General features: G+C 41.3%; 1 protein-coding gene across 1 annotated transcript in view; it reads right to left on the reverse strand.

Moving 5' to 3' along the window:
* Positions 1–8,598: 8,598 nt before the first annotated feature.
* SHPRH (SNF2 histone linker PHD RING helicase) overlaps positions 8,599–18,909 on the reverse strand; it is a 146,575-nt gene continuing 136,264 nt past the window's right edge. Inside the window, exons 27-30 of the mRNA XM_040350870.1 lie at positions 18,363–18,449; positions 16,204–16,382; positions 11,629–11,709; positions 8,599–9,994 (exon numbers count right to left, since the gene is read on the reverse strand). Of these exons, the coding sequence (XP_040206804.1) occupies positions 9,901–9,994; positions 11,629–11,709; positions 16,204–16,382; positions 18,363–18,449 (441 nt within the window). The 3' untranslated portion in view covers positions 8,599–9,900. The remainder of the gene's footprint in view (positions 9,995–11,628; positions 11,710–16,203; positions 16,383–18,362; positions 18,450–18,909) is intronic.

Consider the following 18,909-nt stretch of genomic DNA (forward strand, 5'->3'; position numbering starts at 1 on the left):
TAACACAAGTTACTAAATAAACTTCACATTCGGTGTCACAGTGAATAGTTTCATTCTGTATTTTTTTTAACTGTCACAGAAAACATTTGGCCTGCTTGATGGTGTCTACAAGAGTGACACCTAGTGGTGGTACAAAAAAACAAACATAAAAGGCTTGGGGAAAACAATATACAGTATACAAGTTTTCTGCTTATAAATTGACAACCCATTGAAATAATATTTAAATCAAAATCCTGACCTACATACACCGCAAGGGATCTTAAAAGTCTTTAGAGTGCCTGAAATGTTTATATTTTATTTTGTCATTATCTTTTGCCTTTTGTCATATAATACCTCCTGTATTAGTGCCTACAATCGGGATAAAGCAGCAGCAGAGACACCCTTGGACAGCAGCATTGTTAATCTGGGGGAAGGGAATTGTTAGATGTACTGGCAGATTTAGATGGATGAAACAAATTAGAGGCCAAACTCCAGCTAACACTTTTTAAGCAGTTACAGGAACAATTGTTTCCTTTTTGAATACAGGTTTTACAAAAAAAAACTGATTATAAGTATGCCTGTTCGTGTTAAATGGTTTGTCCTCCCCTACAATTGCTACATATGCAGAACAGCTGGTTTTGATGAAAAACAGCAGACTCACTAATGTACTGTTTGACAGGCTAAATGTTTTTCATTTGCTTAAATTTCTCTGTATATCCGATTGCAGTCACACACTGTGGGCCAGATTCACAAAGAGTTACGCCGGCGTATCAGTAGATACGCCGACGTAACTCCGAATCTAAGCCTGTCGTATGTTTAAGTGTATTCTCAAACTGAGAAACATGCCTAAGATACGACGGCCTGCGCCGTCGTATCTTAGGGTGCAATATTTACGCTGACCGCTAGGTGGCGCTTCCATTGCGGTCAGCGTAGAATATGCAAATGAGTCGTTACGCCGATTCACGAACGTACGCTTGCTCGTCGCAGTAAATTTACGCCGTTTCCGTAAGAGATACGCGGCGTAAAGATAAACATGCCCCCTAGGTGGCGTATCCAATGTTAAGTATGGCCGTCGTTCCCGCGTTGCAATTTGAAAATTTTACGTCGTTTGCGTAAGTCGTCTGTGAATGGCGCTGGACGCCATTTACGTTCACGTCGAAACCAATGACGTCCTTGCGATGTCATTTACCGCAATGCACGTCAGGAAATTTTAGGGACAGCGCATGCGCAGTATGTTCGGCGCGGGAACGCGCCTAATTTAAATGATCCACGTCCCCTACCCGGATCATTTGAATTAGGCGGGCTTGCACCGGGGGAATTTACGCTACGCCGCCGCAACTTTACAGGCAAGTGCTTTGTGAATCAAGCACTTGCCCGTAAAACTTGCGGCGGCGTAACGTAAATGCGATACGTTACGCCGCTGCAGATGTACCTGAATCTGGCCCTGTATTCTTTAATAAAAATGTATTGACAGAAAAAAACAGCACAGGGGATGACCGAAATAGACGGATGAAAAATGTGAAGCTTGAAGCGAGGGAGACAGATCGGAGGGGGATGGGGGGAGGTCAAGAAACAGGGGAAAAATAAGGTATGATGTATGTTTATAATGTTTTTTGCTCTCAGCAGAGGATCTGGTCCTACGACCAATGTTTGTTTGTTTTATACATACATTTTCTAATAAAGCTTTTTGTTTTTGGCTAAAGTTGACTAAAGTGAACAAGAAGACAGGTCTCTCAACTTGTGATTGTGGGGTCCTTTAAATGAAAAAGAGGCTCCACATTGAACTTTGGATCCATCACATGTTGGCCCTTAACACATTCCATTTTTGAGCACTTATCTTGAACAAAGGTCAACTAGCCAAACAGTATAAGGCTGGAAAATGGAAGAAAAGAAAAGTGCTACTTCTGTAAAACAAAATGGAAAACAGAGGAGTTCAATATATTGGGTGCCACTGGCTGGCAGCGAGATCTCTCGGAAGTGGGGACGGTTACCTGTCAAAAACAGGTACCCACCCCCTCCCCCCCTGAAAGGTGCCATGTGGCACCAGAGGGGGGGGGGGGGGCAGATGAGAGGATCTTCCACTTTGGTTGGAACTCCACTTTAAAAAACAAAAACCTATTCAAGCAGAAATGAGTTTGGATGTTTTGAGAACTGGAGATAATGGGAATACAAAATCACATAATAAGCAATAAAAACCAAAAATAAATAAACACTATAATCTGTCCGACCTATGGAAACAAGAAACCAGGTTGGGCTGGAGTTGTACATTAATAAATTTCACTAGAAAATCCTGTGTACAATATCACTAAAGTGGAAATTTCTTCAGGAAAATAGAAGAAAGACTTTATATAACAAGAAAAAAAAAACATACATATGTTGCCTTATGGGTTTATGTGCAATCTCCATTAATAGTTGTAAAATATTGTAATTATGAATATATTTCATTTACCTTGCATCTATGAAAGCTGGGCAAAAGAATATCACAGAAGCGTTTGTTAAGAGCAGACAATGTGGTGCCGAGGCTTTATATACAAACAATGGAGAGCCAATTCCATTGTTTTACACCTACTCACTCCAAAGGACCCCATGCTGGGATATGCAATGAAGGGAGGCCAACCTGTAATCAACACTTAACTTCCCGGGAAAATTCAATTAAACCGCCTGCTCAGAATAGTCACCAAGATTTGCATTAAAGGGGGCTGACTTATGAAGTAAGCCCTCCAATCATGATCCAAGCTAGGCAAACCTATGGGGCATGAGCATGCAGGGATATACTCAGAGCAGATGGGAAAAGAAGCACTTTTTAGGGAACGGCAGCCTTCAGGATGGTACGAAGGGTATTTATGGAAAAGGTCTGTTTTACTTGTAACTGAATATTAGCTAGATTCAGGATGGTGAGCGCATAGTTGCGGCGGCGTAGCGTATGGCATTTACACTACGCCGCCGTAATTTAGCGAGGCAAGTACATGATTTACAAAGTACTTGCTTGCTAAGTTATGGCGACGTATCGTAAATCGGGCGGGCGTAAGGGCGGCTAATTCAAATTCGGCTGAGGGGGCGTGTTTTATGTTAATGGAGCTTGACCTGACGTGATTGGCGTATTTTACGAACGGCGCATTCACCGTCCGCCTACATATCCCAGTGTGCATTGCGGCTAAGTACGCCGCACGGTCCTATTGATTTCGACGTGGACGTAAATGACGTAAAACCCTATTCACGGACGACTTACGCAAACAACGTAAAATTTTCAAATTTCGACGTGGGAACGGCGGCCATACTTAACATTACTATTCCAGCTATTTGATGGAATAACTTTAGGCCTGCTAATGCGTTACATAAACGGCGTATCTGTACTGCGTCGGCCGGGCGTACGTTCGTGAATAGGCGTATCAGTGGAGTTCAAGCAAAATCAAGTGATGAGCTCAACACCAAAACTACAGATCCATTTGCTAAGCCCCAGAGATCTCCCTTTGCGTTTGCTGCCATATACTCCAAAGGAGGCATTCCATGCAGGCTGGTCTGTTGCTCTATGAAGCACAAGATACAGTGGGAGTGCCCTCCAGAAACAATACCTTATGACCGCTGCTCATCAACTTTGCCAAGGGTCTTCGAGGGAACAAACACTCTAAGGCCCCGTACACACGACCGAACATGTTTGCTGAAACTGGTCCGCGGACCAGTTTCAGCAGACATGTTCGGTCGTCTGTACAGCCAAGCGGACAGGATTCCAGCGTACATTTGCCGCCAGACCGTTTTCGAGCGGGCAAATGTTTCTAAACTTGCTTAGAAACATGCCCGCTGGAATCCTGTCCGTCGGACATGTTCGGTCGTCTGTACAGACTTACCGTACATGTCCGAGCGGCCGCCATCCCTCGCATGCGTCGAATGACTTTGACGCACACGTGGAAGCATTGAACTGCCAGGGCCGCGCATGTCGCCGCGTCATCTTCGCGGCGACGGTGCGGCCTCGTCTCCGCGTATCGTGTACGCGCGGATTTCTGTATGATGGTGTGTACAGCCATCATACAGAAATATCCGGGCACAATGTATGCTGAAAACGGTCCGGCAGACCGTTTTCATCGTACATGTTTGCCCGTCTGTACGAGGCATTACACATTTGTTTCTCAAAAGAGATTTAAGGAGTTATTGATGGTTCCCAGACCTAAAGAAAAAGCCTTGCCATTAGTACCCAAGCTTCAAAGCATTGAAGGCTGCCCTTATACACATTCAGATGGTGCCGTGTTTGGACAAAAAATGGGGCAGATCCTCAAAGAAATTACGCCGGCGTAATTTCAAATTTTGCGCGTCGTATCTTTGTTTTGTATCCACAAAACAAGATACGACGGCATCTGGGTTAGATCCGACAGGCGTACGCCTTAGTACGCCGTCGGATCTTAGATGCAATTTTTCGCCGGCCGCTAGGTGGCGTTTCCGTCGTATTCCACGCTGAGTATGCAAATTAGCTATTTCCCACGATCCACGAACGTACGAGCGGCCGTCGCATTTTTTACGTCGTTTCCGTTCGGCTTTTTCCGGCGTATAGTTAAAGCTGCTATATGGTGGCGTACTCAATGTTAAGTATGGCCGTCGTTCCCGCAGATAATTTTGAAAATTTTACGTCGTTTGCGTAAGTCGTCCGTGAATGGGGCTGGACGCCATTTACGTTCACGTCAAAACCAATGACGTCCTTGCGACGTCATTTAGCGCAATGCACGGCGGGAAATTTTAGGGACGGCGCATGAGCAGTTCGTTCGGCGCGGGGACACGCTTCATTTAAATGAAACACGCCCCCTATCCGCCGCATTTGAATTCCGCGCCCTTACGCCGCGAGAGATACACTACGCGGCGTAAGGGCGGATTCAAACCAATTCAAAGTTACAGCGGCGTAGCGTATCTTACATACGCTGCGCCCGGCGCAGATGTATGTGGATCTGCCCCAGTGTGTTTAGACAGGAATTATTATTTTTTGCTTTGTGTCTCATTAAATAGATTTACTTTTCCTTCCTGTACATGAATTGGATGTCATGTAGAAAAGGTAGTGGTGGGAATCCCCTCAGCAAGAACACAGACTCCCCACACTATTGAAAATCAAGTAAAAAGTTTTAGCTGCAGTTGGACTCAGCTAAACATGATATCTAACCCGTGTCACTTGCATAAAAAAAAGAAAAAAAACACAAAACAAAAAGAAAAAAACAAAAAAAAAAAAACAAACAAACAGGCATCTATCTAGCTTTAGCAGCTGGTAATGCCCCCTCAGCTAAAATGCCTACCAACCCCATACATACTGTAATGGCTGCCTCAGTGGCCAACAGGAATGTGTGTAAGGTGGATGGGGGAGCTCCAGCTTTTACCAGGAAATAGCTAAGCGCTACCCAATCAGGAAAGCCTTGCATTTAGGCAAACTGGGAGGACAAAAAGCCTTTAATGCTGCGCACACACGATCGGTTTTTCCATCGGAAATAAACTCTGAAGGGTTTTTCCGACGGATTTCTGCTCAAGCTGTCTTGCATACACACAGACACACCAAATTCCGACTGTCAAAAACGCGGTGACGTACAACACTACGACGAGCCTAGAAAAATTAAGTTCAATGCTTCCGAGCATGTGTCGAATTGTTTCCGAGCATGCATGTTTTTTTTCTCCGTCGGAATTCCATACAGACAAACAGAATGTTCTCTTTCTATTTCCGACGGAAAAAGTCCAATGGGGCATAGACATGGTCGGGATATCCGATGAAAAAATTCTGTCTGAATTTTGGAAATTCCGATGGTGTGGATGCAGCTTTAGGAGTTTTTTTGTCTGTTAAAGATGAGATGTAAGCACATTTTATATATGCATGGTAAAAGGTCATGCAGACTCGCTGTCCGACAGGCCACTCGTGATCGCTCCACAAAGAGGCAGAGCGGGGATCTGCCTAAGTAAACAAGGCAGATCCCCATTCTGACAGGGGACAACATGGAGATCTGCTATTCCTAGTGACCAAGAACAGCGATCTCTGTTGTCCCAGTGAACCCAGCCACCACACAGTTAGAACACACGAGGGAACAAAGTTAACCCCTTGCATTGGTCAGTGCATTTTTTTTAGCACTGATCACTATAATAATGTTACTGGTCCTCAAAAAGTGTCACCTGGGGTCAGATTTGTCCGCTGCAGTGTTGCCGTCCCGCTAAAAATCGCGAAAAAATACCGCCATTGCAGTGAAAACATAAAAAATAAAAAGTCCATAAGTCTATCCCCTATTTTGTAGACGCTATAACTTTTGCACAAACCACTAAATATACCAAAAATATGTAGAAGAATACCTACTGGCCTAAACTGATGGATACATTTTTTTTTATATATATATTTTTTCAAAATTGTTTGCGCCTTTTTTTTGTTTATAGCGCAAAAAATAAAAACACACAGAGGTGATCAACTACCACCAAAAGAAAGCTCTATCTGTGGGAAGAAAATAACACCAATTTTGTTTGGGTACAACGTCGCACGACTGAAAAATTGTCAGTTAGCGACGCAGTGCGGTATTGCAAAAAATGGCCTGGTCATTGAGGGGGTAAATCCTTCCGGGGCTGAAGTGGTTAAATATCTCCATGTAATGTCCAAACGAAATGCTTTTTACTTTGCTGTGATGGCTTACTTTCCCCTTCACAGGTTTGGTACATACTGGTACTTACAGGTAAGTCTATAAAAAGGCAAACCTGTAGGTACAGTAAATATCGAATAAAACTTGCACTGTTTAGGAGATATTCACACAATATGCAGCCGGTGACGTCACTGGCACATGCGCTCAGAAGGGTCGACATAATGCGCCTTCAGAGCTCTGTGCCAAAGCAGAGGGCTATTGCGCATGCAGGGGAGTCACATCATCGCAGCCAGAGCCCGCAAGAATGAAGACCGGGTAAAGATGTCAGTGTCAAGGAGCTGTGACAGCACCGTGCTGGAGGTCTCCGTGTACAGGAAAGTCTGTCATAATGTGCTAGTATGCGGTGCAAACTAGTATATTATGACTTAAACTTGTACGAGGGCCCATTGCTTTTTCTTTTTCTGCCAATTTTTCTATCACTATAAACACACTATTTTGCTCTCTTCATATGTAGTGCCCTTCCTACATTTCTCATGAGCCCTTATCCCCCACATACTCAGGAGGCCGACGTATGGCATTTGCTAAACGCAATCTTGGCAAGTTAGTTTATAGTCAGGAGAAAATGTGAAGATAGGGGAGAGAAAAGCCTCCACTATTATTGAGTAAGCAGAATGTCAGGGGAGTCTGTATTGCCATAGTGCCTGGCAGTCAGGAAGAGGGAGCAGTGTCCCCCAGAAGTGATATGGCACCATAGTGATGAGTGCAAAGTTTAATAGCAGACTATGAGATACTCAGTACATCTGAAACAAAAGAACAAGGGGAGTTCTGAGGCCCCGTACACACGGCCGAGGAACTCGACGTGCCAAACACGTCGAGTTCCTCGTCGAGTTCAGGGATGAAGCCGCCGAGGAGCTCGGCGGGCCGCCTTCTCCCATAGAACAACGAGAAAATAGAGAACATGTTCTCTATTTTCTCGACGAGTTCCTTGGCGGCTCCATCGGGCCAAAAGTGTACAGACGACAGAGTTTCTCGGCAGAATCCGGCTTTGACCGAGTTTCTCGCCGAATTCTGCCGAGAAACTCTGTCGTGTGTACGAGGCCTTAGGAGAAGAGAAGCACACACATAAAAGAAAAAAATGCCAAGGCTGGAATTTATCTTTAAGTAAGAGTCACTTTAACAAAATATTGAATACAAATAACACAATTTAATTCCAAACATAAAAAATAATACACTTGGAGTACAGATATTATTTAGCATTAATGGACTCTGTCTCAGTAACTGGTATTTTTTTTTTTTACTTGTAATACAGGTTACAGGTTTTGAAAAGGAAGAATAATGCGGCGTACACACGGTCGCTTTTCGGCATGAAAAAAAACAACATTTTCAGCATGTCCAAAAAACAACGTTTTTTCAACTTCATCATTAAAAACGATGTTGCCCACACACCATAGTTTAAAAAAAATTATGAACAAAGAGTGGTGACGTACAATGGCACTCTGAATGGGAAGTTCTATTCGCCTTTGGGCTGCTTTTAGCCGATTCCTTGTTAGTAAAAGACGATTTGCGCTTTTTTGTCGGTTACAGCGTGATGAATGTGCTTACTCCATTATGAATGGTAGTTTTACCTGAACAAGCGCTCCCGTCTCATAACTCGCTTCTGGGCATGCGCAGGTTTAAAACGTTGTTTTAGCTCACACACGATTATTTTTTACAACCCGAAAAACAAAATTTTAAGAAGCCGAAAAACGATGTGAAGCCCACACACCATGATTTTAAATGACATTTTTAAAAACGTTGTTTTTTTTTCATGCCGTAAAACGACCGTGTGTACGAGGCATAACTGCTGTATTCCTGTAGGGAAGGGTGAAAACAAGGTACGAATTCTGGACAATAAAATACATGTAATATTCACAATTTATGAGACCCATTCTGGTGACATATTTGATGACCCCTATAATTTACAAATCACGTCCATGGAGGGGATGTAACAAATTTTGCAACTTGCTAAAAAATCTGTTGCAAATCATCTTTGACTATGTCATTTTAAATGGTTGAAAGCCATTATGGCATATGCCTTACCTCCATGTTTTTTTTCTCCTAACTTGATGCAACTTGACATTCTGTAGGTGTGCATTGGAACGATTGTTCCATTTTGATGTGCCTAAGGCACATCTGTCCCGTTTATTGATATTTATCTATCTATCTAAGGCTACACTTTTGATGTTTTTTTTTGGTTTACTCCTGTGAAGCATACTTAAAGGTAAGTTTACAGTAAGATTTGCTTAACAGATTTGAGACCAAACAACTAAAAACAGAATTAAGCACTTACAGAGGGGTCCTCCAGAAGATTTAAAGTGCATGTACAGCTAAAAAAAAAATTGTTTTAGATGAAGTAAGACTTATGCCCTGTACACACGTTCAGAATTTCTGATAAAAAAAAGTCAGGTGGACTTTTTCCATCGGAAATTCCGACCGTATGTATGCCCCACCGGAGTAATTCAATCAGAAATTCCAATAATTTCCATTGGAGTTTAGATAGAGAACATGTTCTCTTTTACTCCGATGTGATTTTGGTCGAACAAAGGTCCGATCTTGTGTACGGGGCTATAAATCTCCTTCCGTGTCCTACAGGGGATATTTCCCTTTACTTCCTGTCGTGGAGATGCAAAGTTGTAAAGCTGGACACACATGGATGGTGTTCAAACGTTTGTAGAAAAGTTGCTCATCAGAAAATTCTTGTCAATAAGTCAACTATTCCTATTCAAAAGCACATACCAGCTACACTTCCAATGATGGTGGATGCACAGTGGGTGAAAGGGTTGGGAACAGATCCCTTAATTCTGCTAAAATGCAAAATCGAGAAGGGGGTTGCTCAGATCTAAACTCATGGTTTGAGACTTGTTGCAGATTGATTTAACTGTAATTATATTGATCTTCGTTTGGAAAGCCAAGATCAGTTGATTAGATATGATGATCACTCCACATGGCACCGGTGGTCTTCAACTTATTTCCCATATGCTATCAGGGAACATAGAGCAGCATCAGTGTTGAAGAATTATGTTAAAAGTTATAGACTAGAGGTACAAATAAATCCTGTGAAATAGAAAATATTGCTAGAAGATTACGTTTTTTTTTTTTTTTTTTACACTTTTTTTTTTTAAACCAGTACAAACACATTAAACAGAAATCTGTAGAGAATAAAATACACCTGTCTGTCATATACCTAATAATTTCATCACCAGTGGTCCCGTGTGCATTCTAAAGAAAATAACTATAGGAAAGTTACAGTCTCATTGGAAAGTGCCTTTGAGGGCATATCAGTGTGTCCACAAATTAACCATTACTCAAGTTCTCTCTCTTCAGTAAACAGGTCTGCAAGATCAGCTACAGTCAGGACAGCAGCTTCCGACTGCTTCATGGATGTACTTGTGTGACTGAAACCAGAAACAAATAATGGGGGATTAGAAGGCTAGTGGAAACATTAGCAGTCGCATTAGTTAAACGTTGCATAGGGGTATTATTTTTTCCTCATTACATACAGTATTTACTTTCAAGTGAACAGCCTCAGATCATACACATGGATGAAACAAATCTCCCTACATAAGTTTTACATGCATATCTGCTGCCTTCAGCTTGCTATTTTCTTTAGAATTCTTACATCGTGTTAGAATTTTTACTTCCTCATTCAGCAGTAGGAGTGTAGTCTAGGTTTACACTGTGTGACAGATGATTGGAGGAAAGGCACACACCCCCACTCCCACAGAGGCAAAAGAACGAAGATACTTTAAGAGCTGTGCTGTGACAAGACAAGCTCTCTGCTAATCTATTTATAGCACCCACTCCGACACAAATTTCAGGCTGGTTTTATCTCCCATCTTGGGGAACCTATCAGAACTTTTAATGATCATAATAGAGGAATGAAACATCAGAAAGACATGGGACTTAGTGCTTTGGAGAGAGATAAGTAAACACTACATATATATGTGCCTGGGTCAAATTTCATGAATCGGGTTTACATCCACTTTAACACCTCTGAAACTGCCTAAAATTAGCTGGACCATTTCATTCAAAACATGCTTCATTTTGCTTTTTTAATGACTTTAAGTTTTGGTACTAAAAAGTTTCTGTGATTAATTTACCTAAGTTGACATATTGCTTTATTACATAATGAGGGCCCATTATGCACCCAACTAGGATGAAACTCCTAGCTTAATTAAGTAGTAAAGCAAGGATGTGGATGACATCTCCCTGCTACCAGAAGTGCAAGTTGTAGTGCAGTTAGTGTTAATTATATACCTAGCATTAGGTGTTGTGTTGTAGTAAACTGATGCCTGAGCTGGACATGCATACTCTTTATGTCAGAAATATTACATTCACCAGCTAGGTCAGCAGTGTAATAGTATACAGTATCTCACAAAAGTGAGTACACCCCTCACATTATTGTAAATATTTTATTATACCGTTTCATATGACAACAATGAAGAAATGACACTTTGCTACAATGTAAAGTATTGAGTGTACAGCTTGTATAACAGTGTAAATTTTCTGTTCCCTTAAAATAACTCACACAGCCACTAATGTTTAAACCGCTGGCAACAAAAGTGAGTACACCCCTAAGTGAAAATGTCCAAATTGGGTCCAAAGTGTCAATATTTTGTGTGGCCACCATTTATTTCCAGCACTGCCTTGCACCCCTCCGCTGACCTAACAGGTCCCATCCTCCCCCTTCAAAGAGTCATACTTAAGCTAAATACACACTGGGCCAGATTCAGATACCTGAGCGTATATGTCCGGCCGGCGTAATGATACGTTACGCCGCTCTAACTTTGGGCGCGAGTTCTTTATTTAGAAAGAACTTGCGCCCTTAGTTACGGCGGCGTAACGTATGTGTTGCGGCGTAAGACCGCGTAATTCAAATGGGGATGTAGGGGGCGTGTTTTATTTAAATCTGTGTTGACCCCGCGTTTTTTTACGTTTTCCAGGTCAATGGTTCTCTAATTGGTGAAGTCTAGAAATAGATGACAGTACCAAAATATGTGATTACAAAACAGAAAAATATCAGAAATACCTCCTGTCCACTGCTTTTAACATTGCTTGCATCCTTTCTTCAATTGTTGCTTTAATCAGAAATCTATGGACTATTGTAGCTCTGAAAGAAGTAAAATGTTAATTATTACAAAAGTTAATGTACCAACAATCTAACATTTTATACTTTGTTTACTTTAGGTGCAATTTGATTAGTATCTAAAGGTATATATTCAATAAAGACAATTCACAAGGGTTTCTACTTTTTTTCAGCGCTCTAATAAATTAAAAAAATCATGTCAATATGGTCACTGCCACCCAATACTGATATTTTGGTCATGTTTGTGCAGCAAGAGGACACTGGTTCTTCTACAGAAATCTCTATAACTTACCATACTCCTGCTCCTCCATAAATCTACAAGAGGATTGGGTAGTGACAAAACAGAAAAATTCATAAGCTAGACCCCAGTAAATACCCTCCTCTACCTTGAATGCCTCTGGGCTAATTCACACTGTGCAGTGACCATTGTTCTACTGTACTGTCAAACAGCAGTCACTGCTAGTACATATTGTTGTCATTATGTCCTATTCACACTACAACACAGCTCAGAGCTGTGCGGCAGCGAGTTGTGATTAAGTGCAGACATGCTGTATTAAATATTGTTCCACCTGTTATTGGTGGGTTTTGGTTTATCAGATCCCGGTATTGTATCCTGACTGGCCTTACTTGCAAAGTGGTCGTCAGAGATAGGGTTATACCTGGGGCTGTGTCATGGCTCTGGGCCTGGATAGCCTTCTTCAATTAACCCAACTAGTATACTCAGATATGGAAAGTGATACAATACAGAGCCCAGTGTCCAAAGGTCACATTTCAGGCTAGCCCCATATATCCAGCCCAGCAGTGTACAGTCTCCAAAGCAAGGCGAAAGAACCAGCAATTCTGATGGCTGCTATGTAGAGACCAGCTCAAGTGGCGAAGTAGGGAGGAATCTTCAATAAAGTCAATGAAAGAGGAATCCATGAAGCAAAACAAAGAGAAAAGGCTAGCACAGACATCGATTACACTTTTCTTAGCAGAGCTGGAGAAAAGACATCTATCCTCCTACGGCACTAGCAAAAAAACAGAGGCATGCTGGGTAGGGGAGAGATTAAGCTGGGAGCTGGCTAATGAATTTTTCTGATTGCCAGTGTTCAATCCTGTTGTGGGTAGCAGTATAATTAGACTTTATCTAAATATTTCTATGTCCCTCAATAGCTGAGAAAATATGTCTTTAAACTACTACATATAGTAAATTGTCCTAATGAAACCCTTATGCCGCGTACACACGGTAGTTTTTTGTGATGAAAGAAAAAACGACATTTTTAAAAACTTAATTTAACCTCTTGACGACCGCGCCATAGCCGAAAGACGGCTACAGCGCGGTCGAGTTGTTCTGGGAGGACGTCCCTGGGACGTCCTCCCAGAATCCTCCTCTCGCGCGCCCCCTGGCATCATCCGTGACCGCCGGGTCTAGGAGACCCGGCGCATCACGGATCGCGGTAAATTGCCGCTAATAGCAGCTGTTTACCATGTGATCGCTCCGTCCAATGACGGAGCGATCACTTGTAAACAAACCGGCATCATGTGATGACGCCGGTTCCTCCCTCCCCTCTCTGTACCGATCGGTACAGTGTGAGAGGAGAGGGGGGAGAGCGGAAGCAGCAGCAGCTGCTGTGGCTGGATCTGTGACAATTGCAGTAACAGATCCAGCCATCCATCCCTCCCTGTGCAATAATCTGCAGCAATACCCCTGTGCAATACTCTGCAGCAATACCCCTGTGCAATACTCTGCAGCAATACCCCTGTGCAATACTCTGCAGCAATACCCCTGTGCAATATTCCTGCCAATACCCCGCCAATACTCCGCAATACCCCGCCAATACTCCGCCATACCCCGCCAATACTCCGCCATACCCCGCCAATACTCTGCCAATACCCCGCCAATACTCTGCCAATACTCTGCCAATACCCCGTATTACTCTGCCAATACCCCGTAATACTCTGCCAATACCCCGTAATACTCTGCCAATACCCCGTAATACTCTGCAATACCCTGCCATACTCCGCAATACCGCTACGATCGAAGCCAGGATAATTTTTTTTTATTTCAGGCTTCCCAGCATACAGGTGAGATGTGGGGTCTTATTGACCCCACATCTCACTGTAAAGAGGACCTATCATGTCATATTCCTATTACAAGGGATGTTAACATTCCTTGTAATAGGAATAAATGTGATCAAAAATGTATTTTTGGGGAAAAAAGTGTCAAACTAAAATAAATAAAGTAAAATGAACAATAAAATGTTTATTTTTTTTTTTAAATCGCCCCTGTCCCCGTGTGCTCGCATGCAGAAGCGAACGAACACGTAAGTCCCGCCGACATATGAAAACAGTGTTCAAGCTACACATATGAGGTATCGCTGCGAACGTTAGAGCGAGAGCAATCATCTTGGCCCTAGACCGCCTCTGTAACTAAAAACATATAACCAGTAAAAATATTTAAAGCGTCGCCTATGGGGATTTTTAAGTAGCAGGGAGACATGTTGGGTATCTATGTTATGTATCTATGTATCTATTTATTCTGAGTAACTTCATCTTTCACATTGGGCTAACTTTACTGTTTTGTGTTTTTTTTTAAGCACAAAACTTTTTTTTTTTAAAACGCGTTCGAAAAATTGCTGCGCAAATACCGTGCGAGATAAAAAGTTGTAATGACCGCCATTGTATTCTCTAGGGTCTTTGCTAAAAAGCATATATAATGTTTTGGGGTTCTATGTAATTTTCTAGCAAATAAATAATGTTTTTTACATGTAGGAGAGGAATGTCAGAATTGGGCTGGGTGTTCCAGAAAGCCTGATGGTGCTCCCTGCATGTGGCCACGCTGTGTAAAAGTCTCACACATGTGGTATCGCCATACTCGGGAGGAATAGCAGAATGTGTTTTGGGGTGTAATTTGTGCTATGCATATTCTGTGTGTGAGAAATATGACAGAAACGAGAAAAATGTATTTATTTTTACCGAATTTTCAGTCTTTTTTTTTTTTAGCGCAAAAAATTAAAAACCCAACGGTGATCAAATACCACCAAAAGAAAGCTCTATTTGTGTGAAAAAAAAGGACAAAAATTTCATATGAGTACAATGTTGTATGACTGAGTAATTGTCATTCAAATTGTGAGAGCACCGAAAGCTGAAAATTGGTCTGGTTAGGAAGGGGGTTTAAGTGCCCAGTGGTTAAAATGACCGTGTGTGGGGAAAACGTTGTTTTATGTCTTCTGAAAAACGACAAAAAAAAAATTCGAACATGCTTCAATTTTTTATGTTGTTTTTCAAAACGTCGTTTTTTGTGTCATAAAAAATGACCGCGTGTGGGCTAAAACGATGTTCAAAACGACGTTTTTAAACCCGAGCATGCTCAGAAGCAAGTTATGACGCAAGCTTGAATGGAACAGAGTGCCGCCGTACGTGCTGAACGTAACCGCGCTTTGCTAGAGCATTTTGAAAAAACGATGGTGTGTAGGCAACGTCGTTTTTTAAAATGAAGTTTAAAAAACGTTGTTTTTTTTTCATGAGAAAAAAACAACGTTTTTTTACAAGCCAAAAAACGACCGTGTGTACGCGGCATTATGCTTATCAAATTGACTTCCATTTAAGAAAATGTTGACACCTTAAACTGTCAAAAGGTCATTTATTATCCCGTTTCTGTCCCCCTGACAAAACAGCAAAGGTCTGACAAAAAAAATACATATAATGACTTTCTGAAAGACTGACAATTCCTAAAGCCACGTACACACGACCATTTTTAATGTCCTAGAAAAAAAGAAGTTTTTCTCTACGTGATTCTTGTCAAGCCTGCCTTGCATACACACAATTGTGAAAAAAAAAAAATGCTTGAGCAAAGCGCGGTGACGTACAACACGTACGACGGCACTATGAAGGGGAAGTTCCATTCGGATCTCGCCATCCTTTAGGCTGCTTTTGCTGATTTTGTGTTAGTAAAAGTTTGGTGAGAGACGATTTGCGCTTTTCAGTCTTCGTGCTTTTCAGTCTGTTACAGCGTGACAAATGTGCTATCTCCATTACGAACGCTAGTTTTACCAGAACGAGTGCTCCCGTCTGATAACTTGCGCATTTTTTTCCCACTGTTAAAGCCTACACACGACCGTTTTTCACGACGTGAAAAACGACAACGTGAAAAACGACAAGAAAAATTAGAGCACGTTCTACATTTTTAATGCCCATTTTTCACGTAGAGAAAAATGTTCTGGAGCCCACACACGATCGTTTTTAATGACCATTTTAAAAAACTGCATTATTCTCGTCATGAAAAACAGTCGTGTGTACGCGGCATAAGACTGTTGATAGATTTACCAAGAATCACCATAATTTTGTTTGATGTATTTTGGAAGGAGGTATCTAATCTTTATCACATCAGGATTGCTCTGGGTGCTGCTAGAAGCTGAAGAAATATACATAAAAAGGTACTTGCTTATAAAATGTAGTCAATTAACTAGAATTGTTACTTTATCCTTTATAGGCACAGGTTTTCTTTAGTGCTTCGACTATAAAAAAAAAACATACTTTTTCTGTCCAATGCGATGTACACGACCTATAGCTTGTAGCTCATGTGCTGGGTTCAGAATGGGCTCCACTAGTAACACATGAGTAGCTTCAATGATATTAAGGCCATTGGATCCAGTGTGCAGTGGAAGAAGCAAAATGTTGATCTTAGGATCATATTTAAATGCAGAAAGGTTTTCCTGTAAAACAAAGCATCCATATTCTACATCACATTGCTAAAAATAAATATATATTATGCAGTCATGCTCTTAAAAAGACCAACAGAACGATCTGTATTATAACTGAAAATGACACAGGTGGAGGGCAAGCAGTATGCTGCCCATAGCAACCAATCAGGTTTCCATTAATTACCTAAAGCACATTTGAATATAAAAAACACACACAACCTAAATTCTGTGTAGGCAGCGCTGCGTGAACCAGCAATGTCCAACGGTAAATAAAACAATCCTGTTTTCTATGCTGGTAAAAATAGAAAGAAAGTCTTTAACCATCAAGCAAACAATCCACGGAAAAGATTTATTTCTCGAGATGAAATTCCTTCTAAATATGCACTAGTGTATGTTGTCCCTGATGGTTATTATAACATAGGAAAGTCCTTTGGCTCAAAGCAGGAAGTACAGCCCGCTGCTGGCTCCGATATAATAGTAAGGACTGGAGAAAATACCCCCTATAAATTAGCTCCTTACCAGACCAGACCAAGCTGCATAATCTGCATAGACTGATGTTTAAATTCTGCTTGCTGCTTTCTACTCGGGATCACACACTGAAGATCGGTTACTGGATCGGGTTATCTGCTAGATCTCACGTTCTGACCCCTGTTTCCCCAGAAAGTCAGAAAAAGCAGGTTGACCCCTTACTGAAGAAGTCGTGCCCATTCGACATAACGCGTACAGGGGGGAAAGAGTCGCAGTGGCTACATCATCCCGCGAGCATCTTGTTGTTTCTATGCATCCTGAGCCCGCACTGCTTAAGTGCTACGTTTGTGAGTAACGTTTTAGAGTTTTAATGAAAAATAAACTGTTTTGATATCCAGAGAGCACTATTTCTATGTGCACTGGACCCCATTGAGGGAATCTGTACTGGCTAGTATCCATCTAATCAGCCGGAGGCAGCACAGACAGAATAGGAGCTCCATGACCAGCTGATTTGTTTTTTTTCCTGAGAGGGAACCTGCTTTTTCTGACCTTCTGGTGAAACAGGGGTCAGAACGTGAGATCTAGCAGATGACCCGACCAACCTGTCAGTAACCGATCGTTAGTGTGTGATCTCGAGGAGAAGGCAGCAAGCAGAATTTAAAGGGGTTGTAAAGGTAAAAAAAAATAAAAAAATCCCTAAATAGCTTCCTTTACCTTAGTGCAGTCCTCCTTCACTTACCTCAACCTTCCATTTTGCTTTTAAATGTCCTTATTTCTTCTGAGAAATCCTCACTTCCTGTTCTTCTGTCTGTACACAGTAATGCAAGGCTTTCTTCCTGGTGTGGAGAAAGCCTCTTGAGGGGGGAGGGGGCAAGCAAAATGGATGAGGTAAGTGAAGCAGGACTGCACTAAGGTAAAGGAAGCTATTTAGGGGATTTTTTTTTTACCTTTAAAATCCCTTTAAACATCAGTCTATGCCGAATATCCAGCTTGGTCTGGTAAGGAGCTAATTTATAGGGGGTATTTTCTCCAGTCCTTACTATTATATCGGAGCCAGCAGTGGGCTGTACTTACTGCTTTGAGTCTAGGGACTTTCCTATGTTATAATAACCATCGGGGACAACATACACTAGTGCAAATTTAGAAGGAAATTTTTACATTTGAATATACATAAAATAAATGACTGGCTGCTTTGGAAAAAGCTTTTTTTTTCTCCAAACTCTTAGGTTATCTGTAGACATTACCTCACTGTCAACTAAGCCTGTTGATTTTTGCAGGATCAAAAAACCTTAAAATCTACATTATGTGTGATCTCAGATTACAGCAGATCCTTGGTGGCTGAGAGATCTGGGGGGACAGATTCATGTATAATGTTTGACTCATTTTGGCATCCATGGCAAGATTTAGATAATCCGTGGTTATCATTAACTGAAAATATAATCCGACTTTAAACATTTTGGAGCCACCTTGAAAGCTTAAGATACTGTATATTGTTGAATTCTTACTTCAGTAGTAATTATGTACCTGAAATTTATGAAGGCCATTAATCTGTGAGTACACCAAGCCATTGTCTTGCAGAGCTTTAGCGATGATATCCAACACATCCTGCCACTGAAAAATAAAAACCTTTGATTAATGAGATGTACATATGTCTCCTTTAAAATATTACTATGAAAAGAGAAATATAAATAAAACCAGAATTAGTAATGTCTCTGCCAAGAGGCAGAATCCTCTAGGTGCTTGGGACATTATTGCATTGTATCAAACAAATTCAGGGAACAAACATTTTTCAGCATTTGTGCATCACACAATTATGTCCATATGTAAAAAAAAAAAAAAAAAAAAAAAAATAATACAATAAACAGACATATATTTGTAAAAAAGAACAATGTAAAATGGAAGTTAGGCTACGGCTTTTGCTAGCAGATTTCTTTACAAACACTTGACAACAAACAGCTTCAGTTGCTTCTATGACAAATAGTTTAAAAAACAAACAAAAAAAAAACATTCTGTCATTCAGTTAAGATGTACAATGTTCAGTTAGATGTACACTGCTAAAGTGATTTCCTCA

Source organism: Rana temporaria, chromosome 4 (genome assembly GCF_905171775.1).
Source record: "Rana temporaria chromosome 4, aRanTem1.1, whole genome shotgun sequence".
In the NCBI taxonomy this organism is placed as follows: domain Eukaryota; kingdom Metazoa; phylum Chordata; class Amphibia; order Anura; family Ranidae; genus Rana; species Rana temporaria.